Below are 18,932 nucleotides of genomic sequence, written 5' to 3'. Positions count from 1 at the left end.
AATTTTATCTTTTTATTAAACCATTGATAAGTTACAAAGGAGGAAAAAATATAGACTTATATATACAGCATTTTCCAGGCCAGCGGGGGCTGGCTCTTCGATGGGGCTGCTGGGAGGCGGCTGCCGCGGGGCGGCTCGGGGCGAAGGTGGGTGCCAGCCCCCCCGGAGCCAGGGCAGGGGGAGCTCCGGAGAGGCCAGCCAGCCCCTCACCCTGCAGCACCCGGCTTGGGGCGCAGCCCGCGGGGCTGGGGGTGCCAGGCGGAGGGTCGGCAGGAGAGGGGCAGCGGCGTGGGCAGGGCGAAGGGCCAGAGGCCGAGGTCCCTGGGGGGGTGGACCTGGCCGGTCCCCGGGCTGCCTGGCCCCCTGCCACATCCCAGGGCACGCAGGGGGGAAATGCGGGGGAGCAGAGGGGGCACAGCACTGCCGGGCAGGACGGGTGCCAGCGGCAGGGCTGGGAGGCTGGCGCAGAGCCACCCTTTCCCTTGCTGCTCCGAAAGCCCTTCCTTCCCGGGGTGAGGGGCAGCGGGGCTCCTCGGGGCACCCCGGCGGGGCTGGGGCAGGGCAGGGGGGGACGGGGAGGTGTCCCTGGCACCAGGTGGCACCCAGGGCCCCTTTGTCCGCCCGGTGGAGGGGCTCAGTAGGGTGAGAACTTCTGCCTGTCGGCTTTCTTGGTGCCGTTGGCCGCCGAGATCTTGGTCGTGTAGGTGGCAGTGCTGCCGTTGGGACCCGCCATGGAGGACGGGGACAGTGCCAGGAAGGACACTGGCTTCAGGCCGATGAAGTTGGAGAGGGAGATGGTGTAGGGGGTGCCCAGCAGCGCCGGCGGGGCCGCGGCGACGGCCGGCAGCGCGGCGCCGGAGCCCGGGGTGAGGGGCTGGGAGAAGCCCACGCCGAGGTCCACGGAGCCGGGGCCCGGTGGCGCCTGGGAGGTAGATTTGGCCGTCTCTAAGCTGGTGAAGCAAGCGAGAGGGATGGGGTGGGTGAGGGCCAAGGGGCAGAGCGAGGTACCCGCCCTGGCCTGCCCGCCCCGGGGCGCAGGGACCTAGCGCCCACCTCCCTTCGGGGGGCACGTAGCACCCATCTCCATCGCAGGGCTGCGGCACCCCGTTGGGGAGGGCGGGAAACCTCGGGGTCTGGTGTCCTGCACCCACCACCTCGGGATCACAAAGCCCGGCCCAGCTCGTCCTTTCCAGTGCTGCGGGGGCTTCGCCAAGAGGGGGTCCCCCAAAGCTGTGTGCGGTGCTGGGGAGGTGCCACCCCAGCCATTTTTAGGGGGGGGGGGCGATGCCATGTCTGCCTGAGGGCTGGTGCTTACCAGGCGGTGATGAGGTACTGAGCCAGGGTGATGCTGACGGGGGACCCCGTGATGGTCACGTGCCGCTCGCTGGAGCCCTCGGTCTGGTTCCCGATCTTGATGTGGGCGCCCGACATTTGCCGGATCTCGCTGATCTTGCTGCCGTGGCGGCCGATGATGCAGCCGATGAGCTGCGAGGGCAGGAGCTGGGATGAGAGGGGCCTCTCCCTGCCGAGGCCTGGCTGCCCAGGCAAGGGAGTGGGATGGGGCAACCCGAAGCACGGTTCGGGGGGGCAGTCAGGGGGAATATCTCGCCTGGGCGCCCCATGTGTCTGCAAACAGTGGGGAAACTGAGGCAGGCACAGAGAGGGGAGGGCACTGCTTTCCTTGGGGAGCCCCCGCTTTCCTGTCCTAGCTGGCTGAGTGGTGACATCCCCAAGGCCGGACCCTGGGTTCATCCCTGGCATCCCCCCCTCGCCATTCCGGCACCTGCACGTACGTCATTGGGCACCAGGAACTCCTGGGAGCTGCTCTGGGAGCTGGCGTCCAGCCCTGGGCAGAAAGAGGGAGAGACGGCGGTTAGGGGTCTCCAGCAGGTCCGTCCCCGACAGGGACGCACGGGGTAGACCCGGAGGGGCCCCGGTGTCCGGGCGGCGCTCACCTGGCACCACAGAGGGTGCGGGGCCCAGGGAGGCGAAGGGCAGCGTGTGCCCCGACAGCTGCTGCAGCTTTGTGACCTGCCCAGCACACGGGGAGGAGGAAGAGGAGGAGGAAGAGGTTAGGAGGGCGGGTGGGATGGCAGCCATGCCCTTGCCCCCCAGCATCGCTGGCATGGGAGGACTCACCTCCGCGGGAGAGACGCCGGCGTACTGGCCCTGCACGGGGAAGCCCTGCGGGGAGACGCGGGTGTCAGCAGGGGGCCGCGCGGGGATCCCTGCCTCCGCCTGCGTGGCCACACGGGGGGGGCGGACACCCTCCCCGAGCCCGCCGGAGCCACCCCTCACCCACCCTGCGGTCCCTTACCTGGTTGGCGGAGAGCAGGATGGTGCCCAGGGAGAGGCCGGGGTGGTAGGGGATGGTGGCCCCCTTCGGAGGCGACTGGAAAGGCAGGGAAGCAGGCAGAGGGGGTGAGAGCCGAGGACCCCGCAGCCCCCAGCGCCCCAGCGGGGTGCTCCGGGGGCGCCCGCGCGGGGGATGAGCCCGGCGCCGGGGGGACACCGCAGGGCCCGGCAGTACCTCCAGGATGACGGCGCAGATCTGCCGCACGCACTGGATGATGGTGTCGGGCACCCCCGAGACAGTGACGGCCCGCTCGGTGGAGTTGGGCAGCAGGTCACCAGCCACCTGCACCTGCGCGCCCGTGCTCTGCGGAGGCAAAGCAGGCGGCTGCGGGCACCGCCGGCGGTGCGGCGAGCTGCCGCGGCCTCAACCGCACCCGCCGGGGCTCGGCACCCCTCTCCGGCCCTGTCCCCTCCGGGGCCGGGGGCTCTGGCGCGCTGCAGCCCCGGGATTGGGGGACCCACCGGGTGGGGGTCCGGCTGGGCCGCCGGCCGGGCGCCCTCACCTCGCGGATCTCCCTGATCTTGGCGCCCGCCTTGCCGATGAGCGAGCCACACTGGCTGGCAGGGATGACGAGGCGCAGTGTCACCGGTGGTCTGCCCAGCGCTCCGCCGTCGGCGCTCCCCGCTCCCAGGTCCTGCGGAGTGAGACGTGGCATCGGCCATGTGGGGCACCCCCAGAGCCCGTGCCGTGCCGCCTGCGGGAAGCGGGGCGGGGGTCCCTACCTCCTCCAGCTTGAAGGCGATCATGGAGACGGCCCGGAAGACGGCATCAGTGGAGCCGGTGATGGTGGTGATGCGCTCGGGGCAGGACCCCTCCGAGATGGTGATGCGCGCGCTGCTCTGGGGAGGGTGGCACACGCCGTCGGGGACAGCCGGACCCTGCGCTCCAAGCCCCCCGCAGCATCCCCCGTGCCGCCCCGTGCCTCTTCCCTTCCATCCTTCCGAGGCTGCCCCCGGCTCTCCGCCTCCCTCCCGCGGTGCCCGGCGCGCTGCCACCATCGCCCGCGGCAGACCCTGGCACCGGGCACGGCCTGCCATCCCGCGGCACCCACTTACCTGCTCTCGTATCCTCTTAACGGTCTCTCCTTTCTGCGGGAAGAGGAACAGGGCGGGTGGTCAGGCCCAGGAGACCCCGGGGCTGGCGGGGTCCGGGCCCCCCCGTCTTACCTTGCCGATGATGCTGCCGATCTCCTGCAAAAGCAGAGACGGGAGCAGCCCCGTTAGCGGGCGGCTGCCCGTCCGGCGGAGGCCCCGTGTGGCCCCGTCCGCCCGGGCCGCGGGGAGGCCGGTGCTCCGGGACGGCCCCGGGCACTCACCTTGCCGTGCATGAGCATGCGCAGCGTCAGGGTGATGCTCAGCTCCGTCTCCTCCGAGCTGCCGTCCGCGCCGCTCGGCCTCTCCGGCGACGCCATGGCGGCAGGGCGGGCCGAGCCTGTGGATGCGGAGCGGCCGGGTGGGCCGGCGGGCTCGGCGGAGGTGCCAGCGAGGCCCGGCGAGCTCAGCTGTCCCCGGGAAGGGCCCCAAAGAGCCCTCCGCCACAGTCCGCAGCACTAAAAGCGCTCGTGGCTGGGAAGAGGGGAAACTGAGGCAGTGCTGTGCCATGCCTGCGAGGTGGCGAGCCCAGGGTGGGACACGGGGAGCCCGCACTGCCCCGTGGTACCCAGGGCCGCACCGGCAGCTTGCGTCCCTCGCGGAAGCCCCCGAAAAGGCACCTGCCACCACGTGTCTGCCCGGGTCTGCAGGCAGCCGCCTCCGAGCTGGCACAGGGGTGGGCACGGCCCTGGGCCAGAGCCGGCCCCGCATCTTCGGGAAGCCGGGAGCGGGAGTGGGGGGAGTGCGGTGGAGCGGCGGCACCGGGGCCGGGATTGCGGGTTTGTGCTGAGGGGGCAGGCGCGGGTGCGGAGGCGGCAGGGGTGGCCATGGCCTGCCGTGGGCTGCGCAAGCCTCCCCCCTGCCGCCCCCTGCATCCTCCTTCCTCCCTTCCCACGCGCAAGGGCCCGGGGCCCTCCTGCTAAGGGGAAACTGAGGCCCGCCGAGGCCGCCTCCCTGACCCCCCCAGTGCTCGGGGAGCAGCCGTCTCCGACGCAAATCCCAGCGCGATGCCCAGCAGCGCGAGCCTCGGCTGGCACACCAGCGGGGAACCCCGCTGCCCCACACTGCAGGGCCCCCCGAGAGCGCCCTGGCCCGCGGGGGCGGCTCCGGCCCTGCCGTGCCGGCCGGGAGCCGGGAACAATCGCCGTGTGTCCGGGCCCCGGGTGGGCGGCAGCGCCTGGCCCGCGGTGTCGCCGGATCCCGCCAGGCCGGGTGGGTGGCGATGCCAAGCGGCTCGGAAACAAAGCCGCCGTGTTGGGGCTGCAGGGGCCGTGCCGGTGCGCCTGCCGGGGGGGGCGCGCACGGGCCGTGTTATTGGGGGGGGGGGACAGTTATTTTAGGGGCTGGCAGAGCTCGCCACCGCTATGGCACACCTCCCATGCCGGGGTAACTCGGTGGGGGGCAGGCTGGTGGCCCCCGCGCCCCCTGCGTGCCGCGGCCGCGGGCTCGTTCCCCGGGGCGTTTGGGACCGGGGGGGGGGTCCGTGGTTTCAGAGCACCCCCCCGCAAGCGGTTTGGAGAAGTGGGGGTCAGGGCGGGGGGTGCGGGTTGGGGAAGGGCGAACACACCCATTCCCACCGGGAGGCACCCCGGCACGGGGACGGGGGCGAGGGGGGCGCCCCCACTTAAGCCCCTTCCCGCGGGGTCCACGAGGCCTGGGGGAGGGGTCGGGGGGGCCAAGCCCGGCGCAGCCGGTCGGGGCACCTGGACGGCATCGGCAGGCAGCGGGAACAAAAGATTCCGCTGGAGAGAGGAGGAGGAGGAGGAGGAGGAGGAGGAGGAGGGCGCTGACGGCGGGAGCGGGGAGGTGGCAGCGGGGGACACCCGAGCCCCCCCTCCCCGCCGTGCTGCCGCCCCCCCGGGGCCCCCCCTTTCCCAAGGCCGCCAGCACGGGGACCGGCAGGAAAACTTTCTCCGCCGGCTCCCGCGGGCGGCCCCCGCTCCCGGCGCCGCTCCCGGTACCTGTCGGTGCGCCCGGCGCGGCGGCGGCGGCGGCGGCGGCGGCGCGGCCGCTCGGTGCCACCTCGGCGGCGGCAGCAGCGGGGCCGCGACAATGAGGCGTTTGACAGGCGCGGGCCGGGCTCGCAACCGCGGCCCCCGCCCCGGCGCGCCGGGGCCCCCCTCGCTCTTCCCCTCTCCCACATCCCTCCCGCCGGGATCCTATTACAGCGGATAAGAGACACTGGGAGGAACAATGCACCCTGGGTAAGGCCATCTGCCACCGCTGGGGACATTCCTGCCACCCCCCGGCCCGCGCCCCCCCCCGCCCCGGCTTGGCTCGCGCATCGCCCCGCTTTGCAACTGCATTTTTTTTCCTGGAAGCCGCTCAGCTGGCCGGGCTCCGCGCTCAAGGACACCGGGCGGGCGCAGGGTGCAGGGTGCAGGGCGGCCAGGGGCGGGCGGCTGCTCCCGGGATGCCCCTCGCCGCCCGGCCTGTGCAGCCGTGGGGCTGCCGTGGGGCTGGGGGCGGCTGCCCCACGGAGGGGGCCGAGCCAGGTGGCGGGCGGCAGGCCAAGGGATGCTCCGGACCCGTGAGCCGCCCCGCGCGGAGCTAGGCCCTGGGGGCTGTGGGGGGCACCCTGCCAACAAGGCGGGCTGGAGCCCGGGCGCCCGAGAGGTCAGGGCACGGGGCGCTAGGAGCGGCCGGCAGCACCCCGGCACTGCCCAGGACCCCGCGCCGGGAGCGGGGCACCCTGGGGGTCGGGCGCCCTGCCTGCACCCCACTGCAGCCTCCCACCGCCCAGCCCGCCCCCGCGGCCCCCCGCCGAACAGGGCCCGGCGCCTACCTCCGGCAGGCACTGCCCCACGCAGGAGCCCCGCGCCGCCACCGCGCTGCACCGAAGGACTGGCAGTGCCCCGCGCCCCCCCGGCGCCCGCTGCCCGCGCTAAATCCTCCCAGGCCCTGGCGTAAGCGGCTCAAGGCAGGTGGGCTGGGGGGGTGGGGGGCACCCCGCTGCGCCCTCCATCTGTGCCCTGGGTGCCCGGCTTAGCGCGCCGAGGGGGGAAGGCAGGTGGCAGGCAGGGGGCTGGCCCCCGTCTGCCCCTCTGTCCGTCCGTCCATCCGCCTGTCCTTCCCGCCCCCCCCATCTGTTCATTGCAGCCGCTAATTTGGTAAATCCCCTGGGCGCTTCGACATGCTGCCGCTGCCGCGGGCAGGGAACCACCAGGGCTGGCAGTCACCTCTTAAGCCCCTGCAGATTATCCCGGGGTTGGCTGTGTGCCAGGAGGGGTGGAAGGAGGAAGAGGACGGTGAAGAGGAAGCAGGCAGGCCTGGTGACAGCCCTCCAGGTCGCAGGCGCCTGTGCCCCGGGGACCTGCTTGTGCCCAAACACGTCTCCTGGGAGCAGCTCGGCTCCTGGCGGGCTCTGTGGGCGCCGCTGCGCCAGGGTCACAGGCTCTGGGCAGGGACCCAGGTGTCCTGCACCAGGGGCAGCCAACCAGCTCCAGCATCCCTGCAGCCTGCGCGCTCACCTGCCTGCGAGGCAGCGCTCCCCTTAGGAGTGCCGGGAGGGAACCCGGGTGGCCGCATCTCTTGCATGACTTAGAACCCGCTGCTTGACGCACCGAGAACCCGGGTTCTGGCTCTCCAGGCCTGGCCCCACAGCATCCCCGGCCCCCCTATACGCCCACCACTATCCATGCTGCCCCCACCTTGCTCTCACCCCCCACCAATGTTAGTGGGGCATGGAGGGGGTGGGGACTGAGGGAAGGAGATGGGACTATCAGGAAGGAGGTGGAGCCAACAGGAAAGGGGTGGGGAGGAAGGAGGTGGGGCCTGGGAGAAAGGGGCAGGGCTGCAAGGAGGAAGGTGATGGGAAGGCGGTGGCAGAGCTTGGGGTTTTATTTGGTCCGGAGGGAGCCGGCGGTGCAGATGCAGGCCCCGGGCAGGGGGGCAGGGAGCGGGGCTGGCGCGGGAAGGGGGGCAGGGAGCGAGGCTGGCGTGGACCCCAGGAGAGCAGCCAGGACGGCGTGGGCGCAGGCAGGGCCCCCGTGGTTGCCCTGCGCAGTCCCGTCCTGCTCACTCCAGCTGCTGCAGGAAGGCCAGGAGCCCGCGGTGCCACTCGTCGGGCTTGTCCAGGTAGCAGGCGTGCCCGGCGCCCTGCAGCACCAGCACCCGGTGCTCGGGGAGGTGCCGCAGGTTGGCCAGGCTGGCCTGGCCCAGCTCCGCGTCCTGGTCCCCGTACACGATCAGCGTGGGCGTCTGCGGAGGAGAACGCCCGCTGAGCCCGCTGGCGGCACCCGGGCACCTGCTCCTCCTGGCCTGGGACGCCGCGGTGGCAGACACGGAGGGCCGCGGCACGGGGGGGAGACCCTCGCCCTCCTCCTGCCTGCCACGGCAGGGGGAAACGGAGGCTCAGGCTCCTGGTTCCCTGATTGCCCCTCTCCCTCCCACCACCATCATGTTCCTTCACGCCTTTTCCAGTAGCAGTTGGGTTTTGGTCTGCTTGGTCTTCCCCCCCCACCAAACCCAGATGCCAGGGTCCCCTTCCTGCAGGTCCCTCCCTGTTCCCCGCCTCCCTCCGGGCCATACTTTGATCTGGGCGTACTGCTCCGCCGGGAATTTGTCGGTGCAGATGGGCGCCACAGGCACGTAGGCCTTGAGCAGGTGGCTGTGCTCGAAGAGGAAGGGCAGGGAGTACATGCCGCTGAGCGACGGGCTGATCACCACGGCCGGGCCCAGGCGCAGCGCCTCCCAGACTCCTCGCAGGAAAGCCGCCGGTGCCGGCTGGCCCACGGGCGCCGGGGCCACGGCATCCTTCGAGCGCCCCAGCCCTGAGCCAGAGGAGAGAGAAGTCGCCCGAGGAGCCTTGCCCCGTGGCTGTGCCGCGGTGAGGGGAGACGGTGGCACACCAGGACGCCCGGGTTCCCCTCCCAGCCTCTGGACAGAGTGGCCGGAGGCGGAGCGGCACTGCTGCCTCCCCCGGCGCCGTGCCTCAGTTTCCCCTCGCGCTCTGCCTCGCGCGGCTTCGTGGTCCCAGCACCGCTCACCGCCCCGCGGCCCGGGGCTGTGCTTCCCACCGTGCCTTACCCGGCAGGTCAATAGCCACAGCCCGGTAGCCGGCTTCGGCCAGCTTGGCCAGCGTCTGCAGCTGGAGCCAGGTGTCGGAGGAGAAGCGAATGCCGTGGAGCAGCAGCACCGTCAGCTTCGGGCTCTGCTGGGCCGGCGCCGCTTGGCGGTAGAAGAGGGTTTGCCCGTCCACCAGCACGGTGCCTTGGGTGAGCTGCGGGGCGGCCATGCCGGCGGGGCTGGGAGGGCTGCAGGGGGGCAGATGCGGAAAGGGGCTCTGTGCCCGCCGGGATGGGCGCTGGGACACCCCGGGGACAGGGACGGGGGGCTCGGTGTGGAGGGAATGGCCCGGCTGGTGCTCCTGCGTCCAGCGATCAGGCTGTGCTTCCTTGACACGTGCCAGTGGCGTGGCGGCAGGTGGGAGCCACCGGGAAGGGCTGCACCGCTATCGCCATCTTTTTGGGACCCCCCCCCCCCCCCCCCCCGCTGCAGGGCTGGCCGCTGGGTGCAAAGTGCGCAGAGCCACTTGCCCGTGCTGGGCTTGCTCGTGGGTGCCGGTGGGCACACAGCCCCCGCCACCCGTGCCTCAGTTTCCCTGCCTGCGGAGCCGGCCGGAGCACCCGGAGAAGAGAGGGGGCAGATGCCTGGGGGGCAGCGAGAGACTGACCGCAGCCCCCCTGCAGATGGGGGGATGCAGCATGTGACCGGCCAGCTTTGCCAGGACTGCAAGGGGGCGCGCGGCCCCCAGGGCCCAGCACCCCCACCGGGCGCCGGCCCTGCTCGGAGCCGGCCGACTGCCCTTACCTGCCTCTGCGGCCCCCGAGCCCCCGGCTGCCGCTCGCCTCCCGCTCCCGGGAGCTGCGCCGCCCGGAGTGGGCCCGGCAGGCGGGGGGTGCCGTCGCCGGAGCAGGGCGCAGCCCGCAGCGGCGGCCCACGGCGCTTCCCCGCTCCGAAGGTCGGCCCGGGGTGGGGAGGAGGGGCGGGGCCGCGCCAGCCCACCCGCCGGCTGTGACGGAGGAGGAGGGCAACGCCGCCTAGCGGTCAGCCGGGGCCGCCGGGTTGGCGCCGCGCGGGGCTCTGGGAAAGGCGGCCTCCGGGCCCGCCGCCTCCGGGGCGCCAGCAGCGGCCGCGGCCCCGGCTGCCCTCGCTCTCCTTCCTCCCGCAGAGCACGCTGCAATGACCCCCCTCCGCAGCTGCCTGGGCCTCCTGGTCCTTGGGGCGCTCCTCACCTTCGTCCTCTACCTGCTGCTGCCGGCCAGCCAGCGGGAGCGTGGCCCGCCCCGTGGGCACGGCGCCCGTGCAGCGGGTGGGAAGCGGGGCCGGCGCGATGCCAACACCACCGTGCGGACAGGAACCATTGCGGGCACTCCGGCCGTCTTCTACAGGGAGGTGGCTGTGCCCCAGCCCGCCGGCCCCGCCGGCCCCGGGGGGTGAGTCGGCCTTTGGGCCCCCGCGCATCCTGATGCAGCCCAGGCGGTGCGGGGGTGACGGGCCCTGGGGGAGGTGGGGGTGTCCAGCAGTGCAGGTTGCATCCCGGCCAGCAGCACCGTGGTCACCTGGAGATGGGCCCTCCTTGGCCACACGGTTCTCTGCGCTTGGGTCTGCAGTGGGGGCAGTAGCACCCGCTGGGGCTGCCCCAGGTGGGTTGGTACACCCGTCATGGCCAGGGTGAGACCCCCACACCCCTCCTGCCCCCCGGGCACTGGTGTGATGGGGTCGGAGGGCTGTCATCTAGCCACACGCGGGGGCAGGAGAGGGGTTGGTGTCCATGGTCTTCACGAGCCCCAGTGGCCTCAGGTGCAGCTGGCCCGAGCTCAGCTCCCGTGGGCCCGGCCTCCTGCCCACACTCTTCCCATGTGTCCTCCCCGCTGCAGGCTGGACATCCTGCTCCTGCACGGCCAGGCCTTCACCTCCAAGACGTGGGAGGCCCTGGGCACGCTGGCACTGCTCGCTGAGGAAGGCTATCGTGCTGTCGCCATAGACCTGCCTGGTAGGACCACAGGCCATGCTCAGGTGACATCCCAGAGGCTGCACTTGGGTGGCGTGCCATGGGCCATGCTCAGGAGACATCCCACAGGCAGCTCTGGGCCCCACCTTGGCCACGAGCATGCTCTGGACCTCTCTGGGGAGCTAGTGGTGGTCACTGGCCCAATCTGTCACCCATGCCTGCAATTTGGCTCCCCCCATGGTGTCACCCATGTGGGGTGAGGCCATGTAACGCCATGGTAAACCCTGCAGGAGGCTTTGGCTGGGGTTGGCCAAGTCCCAGCGAGGTGACCAGCACGTGCCCGGTGCTGTACAACCACCTGGGCTCCATCTGGCGCCCGGCGCGCTCCCGGCTGGCTGATCCACGGGGGGACAGGACGGCGCAGAAGGCTTCCCGCCCCTGCTGAGCCCACCCCTCTGCCCCACACAGGCCACGGGGACTCGCCCCCCTCCAAGACGGTGGCCACGGAGCAGGGCCGCGTGGCCCTCCTGGATCACGTCCTCCGGGGGCTGGCCATGCGCCGGCCCGTCCTCGTCAGCCCGTCCATGAGCGGCCGCTTTGCCATGCCCTTCCTGCTGGCCCGGGGCAGCCGGCTGGCGGGCTTCGTGCCCATCGCGCCCGTGGGCACCAGAGCCTACGCCGCCAGGCGCTACCAGCAGGTCCAGGTACGGCTCTCGGGGGGACTGGGGGCGGCGGGTCCCGCGGCGGCCGCGGGCTGACGCCGCCCCTGGCGCTCTGCCCCCCAAGACGCCCACGCTGATCCTGTACGGCGACGGGGACGCGGGCCTGGGCCCGCAGGCGCTGCAGAGCCTCCGGCACCTCCCGCGGCACCAGGAGGCCGTGCTGCGCGGCGCCGGCCACGCCTGCTACCTCGACCGGCCGGGCGACTTCCACCGGGCCCTGCTGGGCTTCCTGCGCAAAGCGGGGCGAGCGGCGGCCACCACGGCCCCGCGCCCGGCCCGCCGCTGACACCGGGGCGCGGGGCGGCGGGGGGCGCCGGGCTGGTACGCGCCGCCGGGACAATAAAAGGACGGTGCTCGCACTTGTGCTGCCTCCCCGCGGCTCCGGGCCCTTCCCGCGGCGCGGCGCGGCGCGGAGCGGAGCGGAGCGGAGGGGCGCCCGGCCCCCAGGGGGCCGCCTCGACGGCCCGGCCCCGGCCGCGCACCGGCAGCGCCGCCCGGGCACGCCGGCACTGCGAGGCGGGCGGAGCGGGGCGGGGCGGGGCCGGGGCCGGGGGCGGGCTCGGGGCGGGGCCGGGAATGGGGCGGGGGCGGGGCCGGGAATGGGGGCGGGGCCGGGAATGGGGGCGGGCTCGGGGCGGGGCCGGGAATGGGGGCGGGCTCGGGGCGGGGCCGAGAATGGGGCGTGGGGGCGGGGCCGAGAATGGGGCGGGGGGGCGGGGCCGAGAATGGGGCGGGGGGGCGGGGCCGAGAATGGGGCGGGGGGGCGGGGCCGGGAATGGGGCGGGGGGGCGGGGCCGGGAATGGGGCGGGGGGCGGGGCCGGGAATGGGGCGGGGGGCGGGGCCTGACCCGGGGCGAGGGGCGGGGCGGAGCGGGCCCGGGCCGGGCCGGGCAGGCGCCGGGGAGCGGCGTGGAGGTAGGGCCGGGCGCGGAGCGGGCCCGCGGGCGCGGGCGCGGGTCGGGCCGGGGGTTCCCGCAGCGGCCCCGCAAGGCCGTGTTGGCGCGCTGGCAGGGGCTGCCCGGCACTCGCGCCCCGCGCCTCCCCACGGCGCCCCCGCACCCCTCTGCGCGGGCACCCCTGCACCCTGCACCCACGGCAGTCCTGCACCCCTACCCACGGCACCCGTGCGAGCCCCTGTACCCCCGCACAGCCCTGCACCCCTAGACCCCCCTGCACCCCTACCTACGGCGCCCCTGGCCCCCCCTGCACCCCTCTGCACAGCACCCCTGCACCCCTACCCCCGGCACCTGTGCAACCCCCTGCAACTCTACACAACCCTGCACCCCTAGACCCCCCTGCACCCCTACCCATGGCGCCCTGTACCTCCTATGCCCCTGCCCCACAGCACCCCTGGCGCCCCCTGCACCCCTACCCACAGTACCCCTGCATCCCCCCTACACACCAACACATGTCCCCCTTGTGCCCCTGCCAATGGCTCCCTTGCCCCCATACCCATGGCACCCCTGTATCCCCAGCACCCCTACCCGGGGTGCCCCTGTGCCCCCTGCACTCCTACGGATGGCACTCCTGCACCCCCTTGTGCCCCCCTGCACCCCTGTGCACAGCCCCTGCATCCCTTACCATGATACATGTGCACCCCCCCTGCACCCCTAATTGAGGTTCCCCTGCACCCTCGCTGCACCTCTCCCCATAGTACCCCCGCACCCCCAGGCGCCAACCACGGTGCCGCTGTGCCCCTCCAGCACCCCGAAGCGCAGTACCCGGCATCCCCTGCCACGTGAACCCCTGCCCCCCCGTGCCCCTACCCGCAGTCCCCCCTGCACCTCCCCACACTTAACCCCCCGGCGTTCCCCGCGCCCTCACGTACCCCCAGCCACCCCGTGTTCACCTGCACCCTCAGCCACCCGGTACCCCTGGGGCGGAAACACGTGCTTTGGGGAGCTGGGGGGCACCCCCCCTCCTGCTTGCTTTCTCTCCCGCTACCGGACAGGGGCTGCGAGGGCGTCGTTACAACCCTAGCCGACTGCCCGGACGCGCCATCCCCATCGGGCGTTTTTCCCCGGAGCGTCCTGTCCGCGCCCGGGTGCCGGCGGGGGGCCTGCCCGCTGGGGGACCGGGCTCTCCGGGAGCCCCCCTGCAGCGGGGTCCCGCAGCTCGCGCCGCGGAGGACTTTGCCCCGTGCTGCTTCGTTTCTGTGACGACCGAGCCTGCGGCCGGACTTTGGAGGGGCCGGTGGCTTGTTAACCGGCTCCTCGCTCCTCCCCCAGAGCTTTGCGGCCCTCGTCCCCGACCTGAAATGGCACCTGGCAAGCCGGGGAAGAGCGCGGGGGCCTCGGAGGACCCCTCGGTGACGCTCTTCCGGGAGTACCTGAAAATCAACACCGTCCACCCTGAGCCTGACTACGGTAAGCAAGCTCTGCCTCGGGGCTGCTGGGGGACAGGTGTCCCCCGGGCGGTCCCGCGCGCCGCTCTGGCGGTCACCAGCGCTGCTGGGGCACGGCAGCAAAGAGACGGGAGTGCCAGGGGGCCGAGGGGGTCGAGACGGGGAGCGGGGCCGGCAGGCAACGCAGTTTCTTCTCCTCCGCCTCGCAGCTCCGGTCTTTGGACCCGGGTGGCCTAGTCCTTGGGCCGGGGCTCCCTTGATCCTGGTGTTAATCAGCGCTGGGGGAACACCTGCGCACCTTATCTCGCTGGCGGTGCCTTTGGTGGGGGCCGCTGCGGGGATTTCTCGAGCGAACCCGGGTTTGCTCGTTGTTTGTTGCCCGCCGTGGAGCAGCAGACCTGCCGCCCCCTTTCCACGCTGCCCCGCTCCGGGGAAGATGCTTGGTGTCACACACGATAACCCTCCATAGATTTCTCTTCCATTAGTATTTCCATCTTCTCCTTAAAGTGCATCAAAACCTTTTATTTGGGATCAGGATCTCCATCGCCTGCCCCCTCTGGCTGCCTCTTTCCTTGGCCCGGGAGAGCGTAGGGGTTCCTGGGGGCCGTGGACGTGCGGCGAGAGGGGAGGCAGATCTCAGCATAACCCTCGGTGTCTCTGGTCCTCCCCAGATGCAGCCGTGCGGTTTTTGGAACGTGTTGGCACCGACCTGGGCTTAGCCTGCCAGAAAGTGGAGGTGAGCAAGGGCCGGCCCTTCCCCGCTTGCTCCTCTGAAGGCTTCGGCTGCAGGCTTGGTATCCACTGGGCATACTGGGACGCGGTGTATTCGTCTTGGAGGCCGGCAAAGGCAGGGAGATGTCCCTGCTGCCTCGGGCATCCTCCTTTTCTTGGCTAGCCACGGCGTTGTCCCGGGGGAGGGGGGGGGACGGTGGCTAGCCAGTCCCTGGATCAGGACACCACTTATTAATGGGACCATCCCCCTCCCACCTCCCGGGAGATGGGCTGAGGGTGGCAGCCTGGCAGGTGAATCTCCTGCTCTCTGTAATCCCCTGCTGACCCGAGCACTTCCTTAAGCTCCCCTTGCGCTCTATTTTTGGGCTGGTCCCCACTGACCTTTATGGCTCTCTGTGCTATGATTAGCCAGCGACCAGCTAGGATCACGCTGGCTGGAGATGTCCCTCGTCCCTGGCTGGCACTGGGGAGTCCCGGGGTTTGGGGGGAAGACGCTGGATTTGTCTACCTTCCAAGCCGTGCCTCCATCTGAATTCCAGCCAGGAGCTTTCGGCTGCTTGTGGCCACGTCCGGTCTCCGTCTGGCCCATGGCCCTGGGAGAGGGCAGGCATGCCGGTGCCTGGGCACTGGTCCTCTTCCCTGCCCTGCCAGCAGCACCGTGTCCTGCCCAGAGGGTCGTGCGCAGAAAGGGGTGACCTGCCGGGGCTGTTAAGAAACCTCCCAGGCTCCTGCTTTTCCTCTGCAGCCCGCCTGGCCCGGCCCCGTGGCTGGCACCCCGGCGACGCCTGCCTTTGCTCCGTAGGTGTGCCCGGGCCGCGTGGTGCTGGTCCTCACCTGGCTGGGCACCAACCCCCGCCTGCGCTCCATCCTGCTCAACTCCCACACGGACGTCGTGCCGGTCTTCGAGGTGCCAGGAAGGGCGGAGGGTGGTGTGGGCAAGCGGGGAAGCCGGGCAGGATTTGGGGGTCCTGGGTGAAGAGGATTTTGCAGCTGCGCTGGTGCCATCTCTGCTAGCTTGCCAGCGTCGGGGGAAAGCAGCCCGTTCCTGCCCAGTGCTTTCCTCCCTTGAGCAGAGACAGGGCACAGGGAGCGCGAGGCTGCATTCGCTCGGGCGGGCGCCGCCGGAGTCGCGCTAGGGACAGCAGGAGGTCGTGGGAGCTGTGGCACCCATCCAGGCTCGGCCAGGGGTGGCAAGGATGTCCCCGTCACAGCCGCCTGGGCTGTCCTGCCCTGCCCAGCAGACACCGAAGCTAGACTGCCTCGCTTTGGGCTGTTGCCTGCCTTGGGTCACCGCTGTGCCTGGAGGGGAAGGCTGTCCCCTGGTGCCCGCTGTGCCCTTTGCAGCCGGCTGTGTGCCAGGAGGGGTGGAAGGAGGAAGAGGACGGTGAAGAGGAAGCAGGCAGGCCTGGTGACAGCCCTCCAGGTCGCAGGCGCCTGTGCCCCGGGGACCTGCTTGTGCCCAAACACGTCTCCTGGGAGCAGCTCGGCTCCTGGCGGGCTCTGTGGGCGCCGCTGCGCCAGGGTCACAGGCTCTGGGCAGGGACCCAGGTGTCCTGCACCAGGGGCAGCCAGCCAGCTCCAGCATCCCTGCAGCCTGCGCGCTCACCTGCCTGCGAGGCAGCGCTCCCCTTAGGAGTGCCGGGAGGGAACCCGGGTGGCCGCATCTCTTGCATGACTTAGAACCCGCTGCTTGACGCACCGAGAACCCGGGTTCTGGCTCTCCAGGCCTGGCCCCACAGCATCCCCGGCCCCCCTATACGCCCACCACTATCCATGCTGCCCCCACCTTGCTCTCACCCCCCACCAATGTTAGTGGGGCATGGAGGGGGTGGGGACTGAGGGAAGGAGATGGGACTATCAGGAAGGAGGTGGAGCCAACAGGAAAGGGGTGGGGAGGAAGGAGGTGGGGCCTGGGAGAAAGGGGCAGGGCTGCAAGGAGGAAGGTGATGGGAAGGCGGTGGCAGAGCTTGGGGTTTTATTTGGTCCGGAGGGAGCCGGCGGTGCAGATGCAGGCCCCGGGCAGGGGGGCAGGGAGCGGGGCTGGCGCGGGAAGGGGGGCAGGGAGCAAGGCTGGCGTGGACCCCAGGAGAGCAGCCAGGACGGCGTGGGCGCAGGCAGGGCCCCCGTGGTTGCCCTGCGCAGTCCCGTCCTGCTCACTCCAGCTGCTGCAGGAAGGCCAGGAGCCCGCGGTGCCACTCGTCGGGCTTGTCCAGGTAGCAGGCGTGCCCGGCGCCCTGCAGCACCAGCACCCGGTGCTCGGGGAGGTGCCGCAGGTTGGCCAGGCTGGCCTGGCCCAGCTCCGCGTCCTGGTCCCCGTACACGATCAGCGTGGGCGTCTGCGGAGGAGAACGCCCGCTGAGCCCGCTGGCGGCACCCGGGCACCTGCTCCTCCTGGCCTGGGACGCCGCGGTGGCAGACACGGAGGGCCGCGGCACGGGGGGGAGACCCTCGCCCTCCTCCTGCCTGCCACGGCAGGGGGAAACGGAGGCTCAGGCTCCTGGTTCCCTGATTGCCCCTCTCCCTCCCACCACCATCATGTTCCTTCACGCCTTTTCCAGTAGCAGTTGGGTTTTGGTCTGCTTGGTCTTCCCCCCCCACCAAACCCAGATGCCAGGGTCCCCTTCCTGCAGGTCCCTCCCTGTTCCCTGCCTCCCTCCGGGCCATACTTTGATCTGGGCGTACTGCTCCGCCGGGAATTTGTCGGTGCAGATGGGCGCCACAGGCACGTAGGCCTTGAGCAGGTGGCTGTGCTCGAAGAGGAAGGGCAGGGAGTACATGCCGCTGAGCGACGGGCTGATCACCACGGCCGGGCCCAGGCGCAGCGCCTCCCAGACTCCTCGCAGGAAAGCCGCCGGTGCCGGCTGGCCCACGGGCGCCGGGGCCACGGCATCCTTCGAGCGCCCCAGCCCTGAGCCAGAGGAGAGAGAAGTCGCCCGAGGAGCCTTGCCCCGTGGCTGTGCCGCGGTGAGGGGAGACGGTGGCACACCAGGACGCCCGGGTTCCCCTCCCAGCCTCTGGACAGAGCGGCCGGAGGCGGAGCGGCACTGCTGCCTCCCCCGGCGCCGTGCCTCAGTTTCCCCTCGCGCTCTGCCTCGCGCGGCTTCGTGGTCCCAGCACCGCTCACCGCCCCGCGGCCCGGGGCTGTGCTTCCCACCGTGCCTTACCCGGCAGGTCAATAGCCACAGCCCGGTAGCCGGCTTCGGCCAGCTTGGCCAGCGTCTGCAGCTGGAGCCAGGTGTCGGAGGAGAAGCGAATGCCGTGGAGCAGCAGCACCGTCAGCTTCGGGCTCTGCTGGGCCGGCGCCGCTTGGCGGTAGAAGAGGGTTTGCCCGTCCACCAGCACGGTGCCTTGGGTGAGCTGCGGGGCGGCCATGCCGGCGGGGCTGGGAGGGCTGCAGGGGGGCAGATGCGGAAAGGGGCTCTGTGCCCGCCGGGATGGGCGCTGGGACACCCCGGGGACAGGGACGGGGGGCTCGGTGTGGAGGGAATGGCCCGGCTGGTGCTCCTGCGTCCGGCGATCAGGCTGTGCTTCCTTGACACGTGCCAGTGGCGTGGCGGCAGGTGGGAGCCACCGGGAAGGGCTGCACCGCTATCGCCATCTTTTTGGGACCCCCCCCCCCCCCCCCCGCTGCAGGGCCGGCCGCTGGGTGCAAAGTGCGCAGAGCCACTTGCCCGTGCTGGGCTTGCTCGTGGGTGCCGGTGGGCACACAGCCCCCGCCACCCGTGCCTCAGTTTCCCTGCCTGCGGAGCCGGCCGGAGCACCCGGAGAAGAGAGGGGGCAGACGCCTGGGGGGCAGCGAGAGACTGACCGCAGCCCCCCTGCAGATGGGGGGATGCAGCATGTGACCGGCCAGCTTTGCCAGGACTGCAAGGGGGCGCGCGGCCCCCAGGGCCCAGCACCCCCACCGGGCGCCGGCCCTGCTCGGAGCCGGCCGACTGCCCTTACCTGCCTCTGCGGCCCCCGAGCCCCCGGCTGCCGCTCGCCTCCCGCTCCCGGGAGCTGCGCCGCCCGGAGTGGGCCCGGCAGGCGGGGGGCGCCGTCGCCGGAGCAGGGCGCAGCCCGCAGCGGCGGCCCACGGCGCTTCCCCGCTCCGAAGGTCGGCCCGGGGTGGGGACGAGGGGCGGGGCCGCGCCACGCCCACCCGCCGGCTGTGACGGAGGAGGAGGGCAACGCCGCCTAGCGGTCAGCCGGGGCCGCCGGGTTGGCGCCGCGCGGGGCTCTGGGAAAGGCGGCCTCCGGGCCCGCCGCCTCCGGGGCGCCAGCAGCGGCCGCGGCCCCGGCTGCCCTCGCTCTCCTTCCTCCCGCAGAGCACGCTGCAATGACCCCCCTCCGCAGCTGCCTGGGCCTCCTGGTCCTTGGGGCGCTCCTCACCTTCGTCCTCTACCTGCTGCTGCCGGCCAGCCAGCGGGAGCGTGGCCCGCCCCGTGGGCACGGCGCCCGTGCAGCGGGTGGGAAGCGGGGCCGGCGCGATGCCAACACCACCGTGCGGACAGGAACCATTGCGGGCACTCCGGCCGTCTTCTACAGGGAGGTGGCTGTGCCCCAGCCCGCCGGCCCCGCCGGCCCCGGGGGGTGAGTCGGCCTTTGGGCCCCCGCGCATCCTGATGCAGCCCAGGCGGTGCGGGGGTGACGGGCCCTGGGGGAGGTGGGGGTGTCCAGCAGTGCAGGTTGCATCCCGGCCAGCAGCACCGTGGTCACCTGGAGATGGACCCTCCTTGGCCACACGGTTCTC

General features: G+C 72.1%; 5 protein-coding genes across 7 annotated transcripts; 2 read left to right on the top strand and 3 right to left on the bottom strand.

Moving 5' to 3' along the window:
• Positions 1-5,476, bottom strand: PCBP4 (poly(rC) binding protein 4). 3 transcript variants are annotated; one of them, XM_067303215.1, is made up of 13 exons: positions 5,409-5,476; positions 3,672-3,921; positions 3,523-3,546; positions 3,412-3,444; positions 3,079-3,195; positions 2,859-2,990; positions 2,531-2,659; positions 2,318-2,392; positions 2,140-2,184; positions 1,956-2,031; positions 1,794-1,846; positions 1,316-1,485; positions 1-950 (listed from the first exon to the last, which is right to left on the bottom strand). In XM_067303215.1, exons 2-13 carry the CDS (start codon positions 3,765-3,767, stop codon positions 635-637), a joined length of 1,266 nt encoding a protein of 421 aa, XP_067159316.1. In that variant the 5' UTR covers positions 3,768-3,921; positions 5,409-5,476; the 3' UTR covers positions 1-634. The 3 variants fall into 3 exon arrangements, with proteins under 3 accessions (XP_067159316.1, XP_067159319.1, XP_067159317.1); XM_067303218.1 differs by having other exon boundaries at positions 3,672-3,787; positions 5,409-5,428; XM_067303216.1 differs by lacking the exon at positions 5,409-5,476 and having other exon boundaries at positions 3,672-4,009.
• A 1,793-nt stretch (positions 5,477-7,269) lies between these two features.
• LOC106487068 (putative protein-lysine deacylase ABHD14B) lies at positions 7,270-9,622 on the bottom strand. Its single transcript, XM_067303220.1, has 4 exons — positions 9,259-9,622; positions 8,476-8,702; positions 7,978-8,219; positions 7,270-7,647 (listed from the first exon to the last, which is right to left on the bottom strand). The coding sequence occupies exons 2-4, from the start codon at positions 8,681-8,683 to the stop codon at positions 7,465-7,467; spliced, it is 633 nt and encodes a 210-aa protein (XP_067159321.1). The 5' UTR covers positions 8,684-8,702; positions 9,259-9,622; the 3' UTR covers positions 7,270-7,464.
• A 486-nt stretch (positions 9,623-10,108) lies between these two features.
• On the top strand, positions 10,109-11,483 carry LOC106487053 (protein ABHD14A-like). The gene is made up of 3 exons (XM_067303219.1): positions 10,109-10,444; positions 10,871-11,106; positions 11,189-11,483. Exons 1-3 carry the CDS (start codon positions 10,114-10,116, stop codon positions 11,408-11,410), a joined length of 789 nt encoding a protein of 262 aa, XP_067159320.1. The 5' UTR covers positions 10,109-10,113; the 3' UTR covers positions 11,411-11,483.
• A 499-nt stretch (positions 11,484-11,982) lies between these two features.
• Positions 11,983-18,591, top strand: LOC136993167 (aminoacylase-1-like). Its single transcript, XM_067303214.1, has 5 exons — positions 11,983-12,039; positions 13,353-13,490; positions 14,140-14,204; positions 15,003-15,107; positions 18,508-18,591. Exons 2-5 carry the CDS (start codon positions 13,382-13,384, stop codon positions 18,520-18,522), a joined length of 294 nt encoding a protein of 97 aa, XP_067159315.1. The 5' UTR covers positions 11,983-12,039; positions 13,353-13,381; the 3' UTR covers positions 18,523-18,591.
• Positions 16,278-18,271, bottom strand: LOC136993166 (putative protein-lysine deacylase ABHD14B). Its single transcript, XM_067303213.1, has 4 exons — positions 18,146-18,271; positions 17,365-17,591; positions 16,867-17,108; positions 16,278-16,536 (listed from the first exon to the last, which is right to left on the bottom strand). Exons 2-4 carry the CDS (start codon positions 17,570-17,572, stop codon positions 16,354-16,356), a joined length of 633 nt encoding a protein of 210 aa, XP_067159314.1. The 5' UTR covers positions 17,573-17,591; positions 18,146-18,271; the 3' UTR covers positions 16,278-16,353.
• Positions 18,592-18,932: the final 341 nt, after the last annotated feature.

The sequence above is a fragment of the Apteryx mantelli genome, chromosome 12 (assembly GCF_036417845.1).
Source record: "Apteryx mantelli isolate bAptMan1 chromosome 12, bAptMan1.hap1, whole genome shotgun sequence".
NCBI classification, from domain to species: Eukaryota; Metazoa; Chordata; class Aves; order Apterygiformes; family Apterygidae; genus Apteryx; species Apteryx mantelli.
This window is presented reverse-complemented; position numbering and strand designations above follow the sequence as displayed.